The sequence below is a fragment of the Ursus arctos genome, unplaced genomic scaffold, assembly GCF_023065955.2.
Source record: "Ursus arctos isolate Adak ecotype North America unplaced genomic scaffold, UrsArc2.0 scaffold_8, whole genome shotgun sequence".
NCBI lineage: Eukaryota > Metazoa > Chordata > Mammalia > Carnivora > Ursidae > Ursus > Ursus arctos.
The window spans coordinates 9084627-9103617 of NW_026623100.1; the positions used below are offsets into that span (position 1 = coordinate 9084627).

Here is an 18991-nt window from a genome sequence, read left to right on the forward strand (position 1 = left end):
GAAGCAGCTGTCATTAGGGCAAGTTGCTCTGGTAATTTTTGTGTCATGAAAATCATTTCTGAAGTGTCATTAGAGCCAATGCTTATTGAGGGCTATGTATGACCATGCTAAGCCCTTTCATAGATGGTCTCCTTCATCATCACAATAATTATGTGAAGGTACTACTACTACCAACCGCATTTTACTGTGGAGGAGAATGAGGCACAGGAATGGGAAGTGACTGGCCCACAGTCCCCCAGCTAAAAGATGAAAGAATCAGAACATGAAGCCAGCCAGTCTCTCCCTAGCTCGGGCTCTCAGTTCTCAATAATAACAAGATATCTGGGACATGCGAAAACAATACCAAACACAGCACATTTTATCTATCTATCTATCTATCTATCTATCTATCTATCTATCATCTAGCTAGCTAGCTATATCTCATTATTTTAAAAATACATCTAATCCCTCCTGCAAGACTTCCCAATAAGAAATGAAAATACTGTCTCCATGCTACTTTATTTTTTATACAACTGAATAGTCTAGTGAATATAGAGCAAGAGAATTATCTTTTGTTGTTCACTGGAAGAAAGTTGATATGTGTTCAAAATAATTGCTTGGTTTCTTTATCTGATGCAGTTTCTCTTTGCCACTGAATTCTGAAAAAGAAGAGAAAAATGCACCGCTTGGATCAAATTATTATCAGAATCGAGATGAGGCCGGTGGGCATGTTATTGTGCAACATGTTTTAAAATTATGCCTCATTTTGACAAGTCATAAATGCTCCAAATTGGTACTTATTTATTTTTGCAGTATCTAATTGGGCCATTCGGGCTGTGTGAGTGCTGTGGTCTCACGGAAACGCTTCCCCTGTTTTCACCTGGGGAGCTCTGTCTCCCTGCATCTGGACAGCTTTCTCAGGCACCCTGACCCGCCCAGGCTCTGGCTGCTGCCAGCAGTTCAGGATCAGGCTCCAGGAGGGAGGCTATGACACCTCCAAAGGACTGCCACCTCATGTCCCTGGAACCACACCATCATGAGAGACTGAAGAGGCCCAGAGCTGCCCTCATACATGGACTTCACCTCCATAGGTCTGAAGACCAAGGAATCTCCTCAGATCTAAACTCTGGGTCTCAGAACACTGTTGAATGGAGAGAAGAGCCTTGCCTGGTTGTATTCAGAAATGTTCCCACTATAAGGCACTCCTCCTCCCCTGCCAAGCCTGCACGGGTGGCTTTTCCCATCAGAAGGGTCAGGTGACAAGTCCTGAGGATCAGCTGGGCCACAGGGGGCTCTCATTCCCTCATAGCTCCTGCTGGAGACACCTGCAAGGAGCCAGCATGGGCGCAAAGGCTGCATTGTGTGCTGGGGACAGGTTCTACCGGGCTGCGGTGGGGGTCTCTGTGGCATGGAGAGCAGGGAAGGGAGGGGGTGGAGGGCCCTCAGAGGTTCCACATGGCCCCCCTCCTTTTGAGCTACCACCCCTCTGGCTGCCTCTCACTCCCCCTCAGTCAGACAACGACATTCGTTTGGAGGAGAACAGCTGCAATGGCGCTGACCTTGGACTGTCCTAGTGGGTGTTATCTTCAGTGTTTCTTCCATTTCTTGGCTGGAAAAAAAAAAAAAAAAAGGAGCAGCTTGCAGATACTGAGACAACACTGCCTGGAACCTGTTTCTGGGCTCCAGATTCTTCCTCAAAGGGGCCCTAAGGCCTCGTTCTCCCAGCCGGGATGTCAGCAGCCTCCTTGGGAGCTCACCTAGGAAGCCCTCGCCCAGGGCTAGTATGTAGGCCCCCTGTGGCAGTGCTCCAGGACCCTTGCTGCCCCCTACCCCACCCCTCCACCCTCCAACCTCTATTTATGTGGCAGGACGGTCTTCAAACCATTTATCACAGGACTCTTCACCCTAAGGACATCGTGAACACCCAGTGTTTCTCAGAGTACTTTCTAGAGAACACCACTAATAGGTCATACGGGCAGCATGGTGGTAGAAGAACTTCCATGATGAAACACGGTGGGAACTACATAAGAAAGCTGAGAAGAACAAGTTGTTTCCTGTAAGACGTGCTGGTGTGCACTGTGAACTTTTGAGAGTGTTGGGTGCAGTGTTTCCCAAGCTTGTGTGATCTCTGCAGAGTAACCTCTTAGCACCAATGACTCACAGAACACAGTTTGAGGGGCAGGAGTCTGTCGGATTTGAAGTCTGATTTTTTGGATGCAAACACTCAAGGAACTAGGGGATGAAGCATAGCTAGTGAGTGGTGGATCACAAATTAAGACAGTTTCTGATTCTGTGACCTTTGCAAGAATCTTGGAGACCCCAGGGAAGGAGGAGGGGATGGCGCCTATACTATTTGGGGGCATGTATCCTGAACCTTCATGCTCAGGAACACAGACGCCAATTCTGGTTGGCCCCCATGTCTGTCCATCAGCAGCATTCCTGCTTCCCATCCATGCTCTTAGGGCTCTGGTTCTCTCAGCCTATGCCCTTTTGCACCCTTTCTTTTATAAACATCAGGTTTCTAGGAGGCGACTTTGAAAGTCACCCCTAAGGAAAGGGTGCGAGAGTCCCCATAATTATTCACCAGCTTGCCATGGGGTGCTGGGCTGTGCTCATTCTGGTGGAATTCACAATTGCATGGCAGGAGAGAACTGGGGTTAAAAACAGAGAAAAAGAAATGCTATACCCTGAAAAGGAAGAATGGTCGTCCCCGGGGGGCAGTGTGATCCTGAAACAAAAACACAAGCCATTACGCAACCACTTTGTGCCAAAGGTCTTCTGAAGATGTCTATGACCTGCAGTTTTCAAAGTGTGGTCCCCAGACCAAAAGCATCAATGACAACTGAGACTTGGCTAAAAATACAAATTCTCAGGTCCCTACTGACTACCTGGAGTGGGGGCCCAGCCATCTGAATTTTAACCAAGTCCCGAGGTATCGATGACACATGGCCAACTTGGAGACTCGCTGGTGTATGGGGCTTATGCACTCGCAGCACCTCCCCCAGGTTTGCACAACTGCCATGTAGGCCCCTGAGCCACATGAGGCTAATCCTCAGGAACGGATGGCTCCGGGTGACTCATCACAAGGCTGGCGATGAAATAGAAACAGCCGGAAGTACTGCCCTGTGAGTCCCTTCTGCCCCGGGGACAAGCTCGGGAAAACCTGAAATCCAGTGCTCGGCCTCAGAGATTTTCAGGGGCATACTGCGGGACCAGTTCTTTCCAGAAGTGATCTAAAGGGGCGACAAGATTGCCCAGCTCCAAGCACTTCTCTTGTATATCTTCGGGAGTTGGGTTCTTCCCAAGGCTTCCATACCTTCTTGGTGAAATTCACCACGGCAGTCCCCGGATCCTGTGAGGCAACAAGGCACAGGTTTATGTCACAGGAACCGCATCCCCCAGGTTTGCAGTCATTCCACTGTGATCCTATGCCTCCCTGGCTCCATGGTCAAGTACCAGAAATCAGGTGCAAAAAAGCAGTTCAGGGGAAAGGCTAACCATGTAGCCAATTATAATTTCCTATTCCGGAAGACAGGCATGGTTGCTTGATTGAGGTACCATTTATGAACAGGACAATGTTAAATCGGCTTGCTCTTCCCAACGGCGTCAACTTGAAATTGACCCCCCCACCACCACCAAGAGTTTGCCCTGGCAGCTTCCTCAGCTTGACTTTGTGGGTCTGGCCTAACAACGGATCAGACTCAATCTGGAAGGCTGTGGGGAGCAGCTGGATCAGACAGGACACACGGCTGCCTGTGCTTAAGACGACCGACCCGTTTTCCAGGAACTGAGCAGCTTCCTGGGGGTCTTGGGATTTTCAGAGCTAAAAGCAAGAATGTCCTGGGCAAACTGGGATGAGTTGTCAGCATTCGAAAGAAATTTTCTTCCTTCCTTCCTTCCTTCCTTCCTTCCTTCCTTCCTTCCTTCCTTCCTTCCTTCCTTTCTTTCTTTCTTTCTTTCTTTCTTTCTTTCTTTCTTTCTTTCCCACCATGCAATAAAACTTCGATTAGCATTTTGAACTATACCTGTTACTGAAGCTGGGAATTTCTAAACCCAAAAAACAAAAACAAGACAAAAAAAGAACTGTTTTTAAAGAAACAAAGTTCTGAGATAGGACAAAAGGGCAGGTGGAGCAACCACGGGGAGCCCAGGAGATCACCAAGACAATGCCCATGTCAACAGGAAGAGGAAGTGAAAGTGAAAAAACAGCATGGAAACTAAAAGGAAACATGGAAGATGAGAGCGGAAGAGAAGAGGAAGTCTTTGTCCTAGGGGCCTTCCCCGGCCCTGCAGCCAACCCTTCCCGGGGTTCAAGGTAGGGGGCTGTGGCGCAAAGTAGAGCCAGCTCTCCTTCCCAAGGTGGAGGCTTAGATTCAAAGCTGCCATGCAAGGGAGCCCCCCTTACCCCTGCTCCCCCCTCCCCCCAGCGACCACACGCATTTACCAGCATTTACCACGGTTAAGTGAACTTGGGGTGGCATAAAAACACAGCCGAAGAGAAAAGCACCTACTCGCTGTTGCGAAAATCTTTTCACCATCTGGTTGGCGAGCTGCGAGGCCAGGCGCATTAATGGGTGCACAGGCGGAAACTGCAACAGAGGGAGCAGGATGGGGGGCGGGGGCGGACGCCCGCCAGGACACAGCCCCGGCTATGCTGTCCTCTCCACTCCCTCCCTTAAATGGGTTTAATGTCCAGAATAAAATTCATGTCCACGCCTAAGCTTGAAACTTTAGGTTTTCAAGAACTGCTTGCCTTTATAGCAGGCTACAATTCCAACACACCACTTACAAATATTCCCTTAGGGTAAATCAGACTTTTCTCTGCCTTATTCCCAAGTGTTCTGTCCTTCTAGGGTGCAGTGCCTTGTCTTTTTCCGCCCCAGGTGTCTCTCCTAGTCTAGGCGAGGAGGTGGAAGGACAGCATCCAGAATCCCCTCCCCCTAACGCATTTGATTTTGCTGCACTGCTTGTCCGTGACTGCCCCGCACACACTCAGACACACATACCTTGTTTTTGTGAATCCTCCGTCAGTATTTTGGCTCAGAGTAAAGGTTTGTTTGTGTCACAGAGTTTATCTTTCTCCTTCCATTGTCTTTTCTCCCTTTGTAGTGCCCTTGGCGCTTCCTGATACTATCCTCGTCCTCATCTGATCCTCATTCTTAAACCCATGCTACAGATGAGTCTTTACCTCTTAGGGGAAAAAACACTTCACTAGGTGTTTTTTTGTTTGTCTGTTTTCTTAAAGGGTGTTCTTGAAGACTTGGAAAGCCTTGATTATATAAATAAGTGACTTTCTAATGGTAGAATTTCAGTTACTGTAACAGAGCCCCTGAATTAAAATTTTTATTCTATGACCTTCCTAATATTCCTCAAATCATACCCTGCAGAAATTCACTTACACAACCTGCTTCTGAGGGTAACTCTAGTTTATAATAACAAAGTAGAGGTGATGTATGTTACTCCCATAGCATATATACACAGTGATGGTTATAGAAGTGCACCTCCATGGGTCACTATTGGGGATATGGCACGTTACACGTCACAAAGCACTTTTTAAAATTTAAAAAAAAAAGTAATATGATAAATGTAAATTGAGCTCAGTATTTATCAGGTCTTTCAAACATCTGTTAAAGTGCATAATAAAAAGTTACTCCTCACTTATTTTTCCTTTTCTAGAATATATTCTCTAAGTTTTCAGATCTGTCAGCCTCCCACCACCCCCAGTCCAGACCAGGAGAGAGAGAATCCCTGAAGCCCCAGGAAGAAGCTCTTAGAAAGCTATTACACAGACAGTGTCTGCAAGCCCCCTGCTTTTCTACTTATCTGCACATATTAATTAGGACAGGATAAAAGATAAGTAGAGGAGAGTCACTTTTACAGAAAGGTGAGCATGGTAAAATACTGACCCCACTTTTAACTGGAAGTGTTGGCTTCTGAGTTCTGGAGTAGTGAAATAAAAACTGAATAAAAAAAAAAAGTTGAGTTTAGTGCGTGTGTCACTCGCTATCAACCTGAAAGTTGCATGCCTGCGTTGCTGGACTGGGTGGTACTCACCCTTTTGTATATGTCTTGATTATCCTAGAAAGAGAATTGGGAGGGTAAGTTACATGGAATTTTACTGGGGTGGGCAGTTGATGAGGCTTTCAGTATAAGTTACACCAGGGACCTTGCTGAATTTATCTGAATATTATGAAATAAATTGGCATTCTACAAAGCAATCCAGACTTAATAAGACTCTGGTTGATGCAAGGTCTTACAAAAAAGCAAGTTGCTGGCAATACATCATTATTTTAAGACTGAATCTCATTTTACCTTTCCAATCTTGGGACAATTGTTTTCAGACATGTGCATAAGGATAAACTGAAAATAAGAAGAAATAGGCATGATATATTTATGAAGTTTAAGAGAGAAAGTAGGGGCGCCTGGGTGGCTTTGTTGGTACAGCATCTGCCTTTGGCTCAGTCATGATCCCAGAGTCCTGGGATCATGCCCCGCATCGGGCTCCCTGCTCAGCGGGCAGCCTGTTTCTTCCTTTCCCTCTGCTGCTCTCCCTGCTTGTTCTCTCCCACTCTCTCTCCCTCTCTCTCAAACAAATAAATAAAATCTTAAAAAAAAAAAAAGATTTAAAAAGAGTAATGTTTGAGTCTTGAGGAATGGCCACTACTTGCATCAGGGACAATGGTAGCAGTTGGCACTTAAGTGCTGTCATTTATTGTGTTCTAGACACTGTTGAAAACACTTCACAGAGATTCAAGAACTCAATCTCCACAATAACATTATGAGACTCATATAACTATTATTCCCATATTACAGATGGGGAAACCAAGACACAAAGAGATTAAGAAACTTGCCAAAGTTAAGGAGATCTGGGTTTTGAACCCAGGTACTTTGGTTTTAGGGTCTGAGCCGCTAACACAGCCTGCAAAGGCATTTTTGGCTAAGGAAAAACCTGTGCAAAGATATAAGGGCCTGGTGCCTTTGGGGAATAATGAGAAGTTCAGTGTGGCCCGGATGCAGTATGCTGTGGCTTGGGAGACGGGAAGGAGGAAGAAAAGATATAGCTCAAGGTGAAAACATGATAAACATGAAGACATTCTGTTTACACTTAAGAATCATGGAATCCACCCTAACACCACCCTCTTGCACTTTTGATTGAATCAACATTTACGTTGTATCCACTGAAACATTTCTGTTGTGGTTACTGTCACTGTTGGGTCCTTTACATGAGATCTGTTGTTTTGAAGAACTATAATATTATAGTATATCAATTTGTAACATATGTCACAATATATCATAACATACATAATTAATGTAATTCTACATGTATATATTATTATGATAAAGAATATACATGAACTACCAATATTTTATGGTATTTTATATTTGAGAGATTGACTTGTTATTTCCTAAAACTGCATTCTTACCCGTGTACTTAGACATACACACAGATTTCTCCTGGAGGTGGCAAAAGAGTGTGCTTATTACAGATATCAATTATGGTATAAATATGTGCACTTATAAGATTTATTATACGGGGGTGCCTCGGTGGCTCAGTCAGTTAAGTGCCCGACTCTTAATTTTGGCTCAGGTCATGATCTCAGGGTCGTGAGATGGAGCCCTGCAGTCAGGCTCCATGCTCAGTGGGGAGTCTGCTTGAGATTCTCTCCCTCTGCACCTCCCTCCCCCACTCACACACGCACTGTCTCTCTCTCTCTCAAATAAATAAATATATCTTAAAAAAAATAAAGATAAAAATAAAAGAATTATATATATATATATATGTATATATATATATAAAATTTTACCTTAGGTTGCCTAGAAAGAGTTGCCCAATATGCCAGCTGCTAAAGAAAAATACAAAAAAATGAATCAAAGATCAGTATAAATTTCTTAGTCAATAACAATCTATTAAAACACTATAAAATTCTAAAATTGTCCCATTTATGAACCTTGCATTATCTTCTCACACTGTGGCAGTGAATTTCAACACAACTCTCAGGATGCCTTAAATGAGGCCATGAAAATGGCAACATGAGTTCCTACTGCAGCCAAGAATCTGATCTTAAAATAGTTTCAAGTGAATATTATCCACATGATATTTTCAAGGCCAAGACTAAATAAAAATCTCACATACTGAACAGCAGTATACCTCAAGCTTCGTGATATCCGAGCCATCTGGGGCATTAGCTAGAGGTCGAGGAAATCCTATTGTGAGAAATCATAAAAATATTAATTAGGGGGGAAAAAAGGTCATAGCATTAACTTTTAAATCTTTACCATGAAAAAACATACAGAGATTCTAGAAATACAATATTTTTAAAAGGATTTACAAAGAAAACACACTTCTACCTACCAATAATAATTTGAGATTTGTACCAAAATTAATTAAGAACAGTGTTTTTTTTATTTACCAGGAGTTAGCAGTATAAAAGTTAGTAACTCAAGAAAGAGGGAAAAGATACCTGGGTAACAACTTAATTTGTATTTTGATGGAATTTATGAAGATAGAATATCAGGAAATCGTGTCAAGAAAGTATGTCCATCAGAATTACTCTTGGAAAGTTAAAGAAATTCAGATACTCGGGGCACCTTGGTGGCGCAGTCGTTAAGTGTCTGCCTTTGGCTCAGGGCATGATCCCAGCGTTATGGGATCGAGCCCCACATCAGGCTCCTCCGCTATGAGCCTGCTTCTTCCTCTCCCACTCCCCCTGCTTGTGTTCCCTCTCTCGCTGGCTATCTCTCTCTCCGTCAAATAAATAAATAAAATCTAAAAAAAAAAAAAAAAAGAAATTCAGATACTCATTTCTCTGCTTCATCAGACTCTTCAGTGGTAGGTTCTGGGCAAGGTTGTTACCAACACGCAGCTGTACCCTATGCCAGTCAATCTTTATCTGGCTTAAATGAAGTCTTCATCTCATTTGTGCATGATACAACACTTGGGAGAATAGCTAATACAGCAATTGAAGGAATCAATTGGATAGATGAAATTAAATGGGGTACATGTAAAACTCTGAACTTAGAGTTTTTAAATGTGGGACGGGGAATATCTGGCCCAAGGGTAGTACATATATGTTTTTAAAATACTGATATTTTGCTTCCTGTAATCTATTAGCTAAGAAAAAGCTAAGAAAATCTTGTGCTATACAGAAATAATAGTGTCCAAGCCTTGAAAGGTAGTAATCCTACTTGAAATGATAGACTATGCAGTAGAGTTAGAGGAACTGAGAATAGTTTTCTTTGGTAAAGAGGAAAATTAGGAAATGTATGTTAACTGGCTTCGATTATTTTGAGAACTGTCATAACAGGTATTAGTCCTATTCTGTATTCCCAAAGGACAGAACTAGGGCTAATGGTTAGAAGTTACATGTGACCAGATTTCAGTTTAGTGTAAAGAAAATTTTGATCATTGGAGCCATTCAAAATGCAAAATAAATTGAACCAATCCTATAAGGATTTATTAAGAGGTTCTGTGTTAACAGTACAATGATAAAGACCATAGGGACCTAGCCTCAGGAAACATAAAATCAAAGAGGAAAAGGGGGAGGTGGATATAAATATATAGACAGATAAAAAGTAATAACAAATTCCCAAAAGTGTAACACAAACAGATTGGAGCCCAGAAGAGGCAGCTACCGGCTCTCAGGCTGGTATTGAGTTGGGTGACACTGAAAGTAATCAAATAGGGAAATCATAGATGCCTGCTCTCCATGAAAGGTTAGATGACTTCCAGGGTTCCTTGTAATGCCTAGGTTTTGTGATTACACTACAGGACACAGCAAAACAAACATACTGTTTGAAATATATTTTCTGTTTGAATATACTTTCAAAGATTTTCTACACCCCTAGATCAAAATTCTAATGAAAAAAAATCTGAAATTTTGAAATAGTCCCTGCTTCCAATTGGAGCTACCACCACATGCTTCCCTGCATCATTTGGCGAATCACCTTGAAATGGACGATGCATTCCGACTACTCAGCCCATACCCCACCCCTGGTTCCAACCTGCCATCATACTGGTTCTCAGAAGTTAGGGAAGCAAAGCCCCTGTTCAGCCAGCACCTCGGACAGCGCCCAAGCCCAGGAAGACTTGGGGCCTCCGCAGCTCTGTCAGGGATCCTGCCTCCTGGGAGCCCACAGAAAGGCTATGAAAATATTCCATTTTTCCTGTTTCTGCTCCCTCCCCGCCCCTTTCCAATTGTCCCTCAATCTTCAGTCTTGGGTCTGTAAACTCAGTTTCACCATCTCTGTTCTCTCTTCAGAATTCTGGGAGTACAGATGGCTAAGACTTTGGGGTCCCCAACTCATATCCCTCACAGTTTTAGTGGCACATCTTTGGGACAGCCCTGAGTCAGGAATTGTTTCAAGAGTTCCACAAGGGGAAGTTGCCTCCTTTGGTAAAAGGCTGCAGCATCTAATTCTGTCCACCCTCTCTTAAATGTTAGAGACAAATGGGAAGCCATTTCAAAAGGGTGGAAATGGGGTAGGTGAGGGGATTAAGTTTGATTCCCTCCAGAACCGCCCTGAAGGATCAAGGTCTGTCTCAGTCTTCCTTAGAGTTCATGCTAGCTGGGGTCTGATGAAGCGGTCCCCTTACCTGAAGAGGGAATCTGTAGCATGCAGAAGCAATAGATGACCAAGATGGAAGGGCATTGAGGAGCAAGGTGTTTCATCTTCAAAGTCCAGTTTGTCTTTGCTGACCACAGATGTAGTCTGCTAGCACAGGGGTTGAGCATTTCCTGAAGTTCCACAGGCAGAGGCAACACTCTGCCCTGCTTCTGATCAAGCCCAGTGGAGAAGGTACCTTTATTTGCAACACTCCAGAGCCCATTGGCTGAGCACCAATCAGTTCTGCGCAGAAGGACCCCAGCTTTCTCATAAATGTCACACTGGGCCCTTATTTGTAGAATAATATCCTCCTGGTGTAGGCATTGTAGAGAGTCATCTTTTTCAATCCAGCAGTAAAAATAAAAAGTGGAGAGTCATAATTGTTATTCTATAGTGGTTTGAGAAACATTTCTGACTCCAGAAAGGCTTTTTCTCTTTTTTTAATCAAAGAACTGGACATAAATCTATATACTCTTGCATGACGAAGTCTTATTTCCTAAGAAGCTGTTTACTCTCCACCATTAACAAAGGATGTTTTATAGCCTTTGGTGCATGTGAGAACAAAATTTGGAGTCCTGGATATAAAATTACAAGAAACTCAAAAGTTCAAGTAGATTTTTTAAAATCATGGTTGGAAATTAGACTCCTTAAGGTTTTTCCAGACTCATTTCCATGAACAAGTTAAATATTTCAAGTTAAATCAGTATGAAAGAAAATATGACAGTGTTTAATAATAATAATATAATAATAATAATACTATTTCATCTACAGAGTTCCTATTTAGGATTTCACATAAGTTATTTCATGTACTTCTCACAGAAAATCCATGAGGAATATATTATTATCCTAATTTTATGAATTAGGAAAATTGAGGATGAGAGAGAATAAGGAACTTGCCAAGGTCACCAAGCCATAAAGGTTGCAGAGCAGGGATTTGAACTTAAGGGTATCTGAGTCTAGTTGTGCCTGTAAGTCTGAGATTTTAGTCAAGGTATTAATTTTTTTGTAAAAAGATCCTCTTTGATAGGGAATTCATTCAATTTGTAGATCGCTTTGCGTAGCATGGACATTTTAACAATACGGTATTATCCTTGGTGAAATAAGTCAGACAAAGACAAATACCATATAATTTCACTTATATGTGAAATCTATAAAACAAAACAAACAAACAAGTAAACAACAACAACAACAAAACCCAGAAACAGAGACTTATAAATAAAGAGAACAAACTGGTAGTTGCCAGAAGGAAGGAGGGTGAAGGAATGGGAGAAACAGGTAAAGGGAATTAAGAGGTATAAACTTCCTGGGGGCGCCTGGGTGGCACAGCGGTTAAGCGTCTGCCTTCGGCTCAGGGCGTGATCCTGGCGTTATGGGATCGAGCCCCACATCAGGCTCCTCCGCTATGAGCCTGCTTCTTCCTCTCCCACTCCCTCTGCTTGTGTTCCCTCTCTTGTTGGCTGTCTCTATCTCTGTCAAATAAATAAAATCTTTAAAAAAAAAAGAAGAGGTACAAACTTCCAGTTACAAAATAAATAAGTCATAGGATGAAAAGAATAGCATAAGGAATATAGGGAACAATACTGTAGTAATGTCGTATGGTGATAGATGGTACCATGGTGAACATTGTGTAAGGTATAAAGTTGTTAAATCACTATCTTATATGCCTGAAACTAATATAATATTGTGTGTCAACTCTACTTCAATAATAAACAATTTTTAAAGAGCCTCCTTGAGATTGGATATGGAGTAGAAAGGAGAAAGAATGGTTTTCTGTCTTGCAGAAAGGGTAAACTACATAAGGCATATATCAAACAAATACCCTTTTATCATCATGCATATCTTTAATTTTTGCTCTTTTATGGATTAGGAGGTAACTAACAATTGTTAAATGTGTACGATGTGCTTAAAACATGTTAATCCTTTACCTAAGCCATCTTATATCATTTTGTTCAATGAATGAAAGTTTTAAGAATAATTTTGGGTGGGAGTTGCTCAGAATGGACTGTTTATTTATGACTTAAAACGTGGTATTTTGCCAAAAATTTTCTAATTCATAAGAGAGTGGGAATTATAAATTACTCTATAGCCATAATATTTTGCCTACTTCCTTGAGATTGCAAGAAATAGAGATTTCTATTTATTACAGTATTTACCACTTTAGTTCAAGGAGAATAACCGAAGGTCTTCAAACACTAGGAAGAGATGATATCTTTGTATTGAAATGCACCCACTGTCCAACTGCAAGTGTTTATTAAATGAGTAGGAAAAAATGAATGATTGTTTTTTGAACATAAACCACCTAGATATGGTATTAAACACAATTACTTATGGACATTTTAAGACACAACACACGCATAATAGCAAAGGTTTGTGGCAGTTCTACTATCAATAAGTATTTTTTAAACATTCGGTCTGTCTCCACCATGAACTAGGTGCTCTATGCACAAATATACATTTTTCAAATAAACCTATGTGATAACTCTGATTTATATCAAATTGATTTTGTTTCTTTTGCACATTTTGCACACATGATTGCTCAGATATTCAGAATGGAAAATAAAAATATTATTTTTTAAATCATTTTTTTAAGATTTATTTCTAAGTAATCTCTATCTCCAAAGTGAGGCTTGAACTCACAACCCCAAGATCAAGAGCCACATGCCTCAGTGACTGAGCTGGCCAGTCACCCCTAAAAATATTATTTTTAATGCTAATTCAGAAATAGGTTATGTTGCTATCCCAGAAATGGAATTTGCTGAAGCCCTGCTCCCCAGTGTGACTGTATTTGGAGATTTGGCCTTTAAGGAGATAATTAAGGTTAAATGAAGCATAAGGACGGGGGCCCTAATCTGTGAAGACTGGTGTCTTTATAAGAAGAGGAAGAGAGACACCAGAGCTGTCTCTCTGAGCACACACAAAGAAAGGGCTAGTAGAGGACACAGCAAGAAGGCATTGTCTGCAAGCTGAGGGGTGAGGTCTCATCAGAAACAATCTTGTTGGCACCTTCATCTGGGACCTCCAGACTCCAAACTGTGAGAAAATAAATTTTTGTTTAAGCCACCCAGACTGTAGTCTTCAGTTATGACAGCCCGAGCTGACTAATACAAACACACAGGGATTTGTAGCCAATTCAATACAAAAAAAAAAGTAAAATAATGAAATGAAAGGTAAAATAAAAGTTAGAAACTTTCATGGTTTTAAATAAGATTATCTACCCAGAAAATCCAAAGGAATCAAGTGGCAAATTCTTAGAATGAATGAGTTTATCAAAATTTACTATAAATTTAAATGAAAACTATTTTCAGGAATAATTGTCTTGAACATGAGCAAAAATAAATTTTAAAATGTATTAGAAAATGTAAATAACTTAAAAAACCATGTAATTCTGAGAACTAAACCAAAGAATAATCATGTAATATATTAAAAAAGACAACTATACTGGGCGCCTGGGTGGCTCAGTTGGTTAAGCATCTGCCTTCGGCTCAGGACTTGATCCTGGAGTCCCAGGACTGAGTCCCACATTGGGCTCCCTGCTCAGCAGGGAGTCTGCTTCTCCATCTGCCCTTCATCCTGCTTGTGCTCTCTTTCGCTCTCTCTTAAATAAATGGATAAAATCTTTTTAAAAATTTAAAAAATAAAAAAGACAACTATAAAATTTTACCGAAGGACACAGGAAATAAGTGAAAAGGCATATCATGATCATTGTCAAGAGTCAATGTTGTTAAAAGTTCAACTGATGGCAAATTAATGTATAAAGTTAATGTAAGCCTTATTAAAATTCCAAAATGACTTTTTCATGGTTTAAAACTGACTCTGAAATTATTTTGAGAGAGAAAATATTGAAGAATATTCAAGACATTTTTGAAAAAAAGAAAGATACTTTTGCCACTGTCAAAACTACTATAAGTAGTAGTAATTGTTACATTGTAGTGGTCATTTTGTTACTGATCTCGTAACAGGCAAATAAATAGATCAATGGAATGGAATAGAATCTTGAAGCAGATCGTCTAAATACAGAGTGGGGGTGGTATCTCCCAGATCAGTGCAAGATGATGAACTACTCTAAATGATGTTTAGAACATTTGGCTATCCAGTTGACAAAAATATTCACTATTTCACACCATAAATTCAAATAAATTTCAGAGAATTAATGAATTAAACCTACCACACCCACACATACACATAGATACTTACATAAAATTCTGTATTACAAAGAAATAGAGTATATGCATGGTTAGAAAATTGCTCTTGAGCAAAATTCAGAATAGGGAAGCTACTAAAGAAAAGATTGATACATTTTACCAAATTTAAAAAATGTCTATCAAAAAGATAACCCATATTAGCAGAGAAAAGACAGAGTAGGGGAAATATACAACTATAGAGATACTTATAATACAGTAAAAGAGGGGAGACAGAGAGAAGGAAGGATGCAGGCAGGCACAACCTAAATGTCTGGCATAGAGAAAATATTAAACTGTAGAATATCCATAATATGAAAATTCATGTAACTCTTAAAAAGAAGAAGATGGATCTTTATGCATTGACAAGTCAAACTCTTTATAACATAGTGAGTAAAGAAAAAAGTATATACTATACACTATACAGTCTAGTATCAGTTTGCTTCTGCTCATAATACAACCAGTCCCCACAATTAGTTGTTTAAAGCAACCATTTATTTAGCTCAAAATTATGCAGGTCAGTAATTTGGGCTGGACTCAACTGGGTAATTCTTACGGTTTGGGCGGGGCTCAGCTAATCTCAGGTGGGCTCACTTAGATATTTACATTCATCTGGTAAATAGACTGGGGTGTCTGCGACCTCTTTCTATGCGGTCTTCTGGTCTCCAGATGGCTAGTCCAGGTTTGTTTCCATGCTGGTTTCAGAGTTCCAAGGCAGTGAGAGTAGAAACTATGAGGCCTATAGGTTTGGAACTAACACAACATCACTTCTGCATTATATTGGTCAAAGCAAGTCACAAAGCTAGCTGGATTCAAGGGGTGGGGGAAAAAAAACTCCATCTCTTAATGAACGGAGCTGAAAAGTATACAGCCAATTTTGCAATCTACAGATCTCCACTTCCGTACAAGTTTTTTCAAAATATCCCATGCAATTCCATGAGTGCATATGTAGGTAGCACAGAGAAAAAGGGTTAGGATGTCACACAGATGCACAAATAGCAGCGGTTCTGGAGAAATGGGACTGTGAGGGGGTCATAAAAACCTTTTATATTGGGGTACCTGGGTGGTTCAGTAGGTTAAGCAATTGCCTTCAGCTCAGGTCATGATCCCAGGGTTCTGGGATCGAGCCCCACATTGAGCTCTGCATCAGGCTCCTTGCTCATCAGGGAAGCTGCTGCTTCCTCTCCTTCTGCCTGCTACTCCACCTGCTTGTGCTCTCTCTCTCTCTCTCTCTGTCAAATAAATAAATAAATAAATAATCTTTAAAAAAAGCCTTTTACATTATCTGTACTTTTGAATTATTGCATTGGCTATCTGTGAATTACCTGTATAAGTAAAACTAAATTTTAAAAATGTAATAAACTCCAAACACTATTATGAATATATGGGTTTATATTTAAATATTTGAACTTACATATATGAAAGAGCAACTTCTTTTTTTATTTCATTACATTTATTTCTCCAAAGTGTTTCCTTTGTTAGGCATTATTGAAAAGGCTGTGACCAGTGGATTTGTCAGTGCCAAGCCAATTTAATATCTTTTTTAAAAATACATGAGCTCACCATGTGAAGCTCCCACACCATTTGAAACAGAACTGAATGCTGAGAATTACACTGAGGATTCCTCTTCCTTCCCACATCAAATTAGCTCCTGATTTGTAAATGGTTATTACAAAAAAAACAGAAACAAAAAACTCAGCAGGCTTTTAAAGAACTGAACTTCAATCTATAGGATATTTTAAAAACATCATTTCAAAATTGATTATAAGTTTCTGTGTTCAAAGCATAACTTTCTGAGTTCTGCAGTGGCATCCAACGTCCTTCAAGAACCCTCTGATTCTAGAGCAAGCGAAGATGCATGTATGCGGATTAATGTCTGAGGGCTTCTATCCCTAGCAGGGTTTCACAGAGAGTGGTGACAGGTTCAAGAGGCTGGCTGTTAAATCCCCAAAAAGCTGTTTGGTGACAGAAAAAGCCAGCCTCCCACATCTGCTAGCACTGTCCCCACCAGCTTCTGAGCCTATATCCTGTGCTTTTCTCCTGGCCTTTGCATCTGCTCTTATGGTGGGCTACTTAGTGAGGGCAGCGGATGGGAGAGCCGAGTAACCCCAGGAGAACTGCGATATGCTAACAGACCAGCTCTGTGAAAGAAAGAACCGTGGCTCTTCTTACTGTATATTTTCCTCTGCCCAGAGTAATATATCAACAGTTGGGCTAGTTACTTGTCTGTTGGCCTTCAGCTCCATAAACACCTTTCCTTATTTCCCCTCTGATCATGAAGAATTAGAAACCTACAAAATAAACTCTCTTCCCAGCCTCTTTCCTTTAATTTCTGTCAATGGGAGAAGAGGATGGGAGGAGTTTGGAAGACGGAAGGGAGAGCCATTTTCTTTCTGGTTTGAGTGATGCCTCCAGCAGAGGCAGCTCTCCCGGGCTCCACAGTCGCTCCACAAGCAGCAGCACTTACACATGACTTCACACTCCCCAGGTCCTGCAGTGTAACGAGAGTGTGTGCTCCTGGCTTCCTGCAGAGAAGCAGAGGTGGTAATTGAAACAGCAGTTCTAGTAGAGATCCCATTTGTCCTAGTGGCCAAGAAACATGGGCTCTGTGAACACCATTTTCCCTTATATTCCTCCACCCCTAGGGATAGATGGGGCCTCTCTGCAGTTGCTAATCTCTGGGTAATGTCACCACTTTTCAATTCCAGCCTCCTTTTGAGATTATTTATTTACACTTTTTTTGAGCTATATCACATGTATTAGAACTGTATAATCAGATAAACTTTAATGTAAGTATGTGATCCCATCATCACAATAAAAATAACACGTTATTTCTCATGCTCCAAAAATTCCTCATGCTCCTTTGTAATCTCTCCCTCTTCTTCCCCCAGATGACAGATCTGCTGTCATCATAGCTTGCCTTTTCTAGAATTTTATATAAATGGATTCATACAGTATGTACTTCTTTCTTTAATTTAATTTCTTTTAATCAGCATAATTAAACTGAGCCATGTTGCATATTTAATCGTTCATTCCTTTTTTATTGCTGTATAGTATTCTATTGTATATATGTATCACAATTTGTGTTTTCGTTCACCAATTTATTTTATTTTATTTTTTTTAGAGAGAGCAAGCATGTACCTGCAGAGGTGGGGGCAGAGGGAGAGCGAGAGAGAAAATCTTAAGCAGGCTCCACACCCATCACGAGCCCCACATAAGGCTCGATCTCATGACCCTGAGATCATGACCTGAGCAAAAATCAAGAGTCAGACACTGAACAGACTGAGCCACCCAAATGCCCCTTCATTCACCTTTTGATGGACTTTTGTTTCCAGTTTTGAGCTATTACAAATAAAGCTGCTGTGATCATTTGTGTACAAGTCTGTGGATGAATACCTGATTTCATTTCTCTTAGGGAAATACCTAAGGTTGGAATGATTGGATTATAGGGTAGTTGTAAGTCTCGCTCTTTAAAAACAGTAAAGTTAGAAAGAAAGAAGGAAAAAACAAAAGAAAGAAAAAAGAAAGAGCAAAATAGTTTTCCATAGTTGTATTATTTTACATTCCTACCGGCAGCACATGAGCATTCCAGGTGCTCCACATCATTGTCAACACTTGCTATGGTTAATGTTTTTAACTTTAGCCATTCTACTCTTTCCAGCACTTTTGTAAGCAATTCTCTAAATTACGATACCTAGAGTGATTTCTTCTTTTTCTAGTTAGATGCTGATTCAATACAAAAATTAAGTGACTCAACACTCAATATGTATTAGATGAATGAATGAATGAATGAATGAATGAATGAATGAATAACTTATTGAAAGGAAAGCTCTCAGGGCTATGAAAGGATGAAAAATCAAGAATCATGTCTAAGCAGGCAGAGACTAGGATGAAATGGGAATATAAAGACTCTCTTTGAAGTGGAGGCACAGGAGGGAAGCAAGAAAGAATCTCTAGCAAACACAAAGGGGAAGGTTCAGGGGTATTGGATGGGAAACATTTAACAGAGAAGAGTAATTGCTAGTGTTTAGAAATAGAGACTAAATAAAGGAAGAGTATAGATGAGAATCAGTAATTTAGCAAGCAAGAAAGAGTAAATAGGAATGGCAATCAATAGAAAAGAGAATGGCTTATGTTGAGTGGAGTTCTATATAAGGACAAATTTGAATAAGAAGGAGGGGCTTCATGGGGGCCAATTAAAATGACTGAACACAAGAAAACATAAACAA

At 40.7% G+C, this 18991-nt stretch overlaps 1 protein-coding gene across 1 annotated transcript in view; it reads right to left on the reverse strand.

Annotated features, from left to right (window-relative positions):
* Window positions 1-482: 482 nt before the first annotated feature.
* NMS (neuromedin S) overlaps window positions 483-18991 on the reverse strand; it is a 44619-nt gene continuing 26110 nt past the window's right edge. Inside the window, exons 5-15 of the mRNA XM_057309245.1 lie at window positions 17230-17287; window positions 10574-10921; window positions 8129-8184; window positions 7785-7823; window positions 6034-6057; window positions 5886-5939; window positions 4491-4568; window positions 3296-3331; window positions 2666-2707; window positions 1539-1588; window positions 483-638 (exon numbers count right to left, since the gene is read on the reverse strand). Of these exons, the coding sequence (XP_057165228.1) occupies window positions 1550-1588; window positions 2666-2707; window positions 3296-3331; window positions 4491-4568; window positions 5886-5939; window positions 6034-6057; window positions 7785-7823; window positions 8129-8184; window positions 10574-10921; window positions 17230-17233 (720 nt within the window). The 5' untranslated portion in view covers window positions 17234-17287 and the 3' untranslated portion in view covers window positions 483-638; window positions 1539-1549. The remainder of the gene's footprint in view (window positions 639-1538; window positions 1589-2665; window positions 2708-3295; window positions 3332-4490; window positions 4569-5885; window positions 5940-6033; window positions 6058-7784; window positions 7824-8128; window positions 8185-10573; window positions 10922-17229; window positions 17288-18991) is intronic.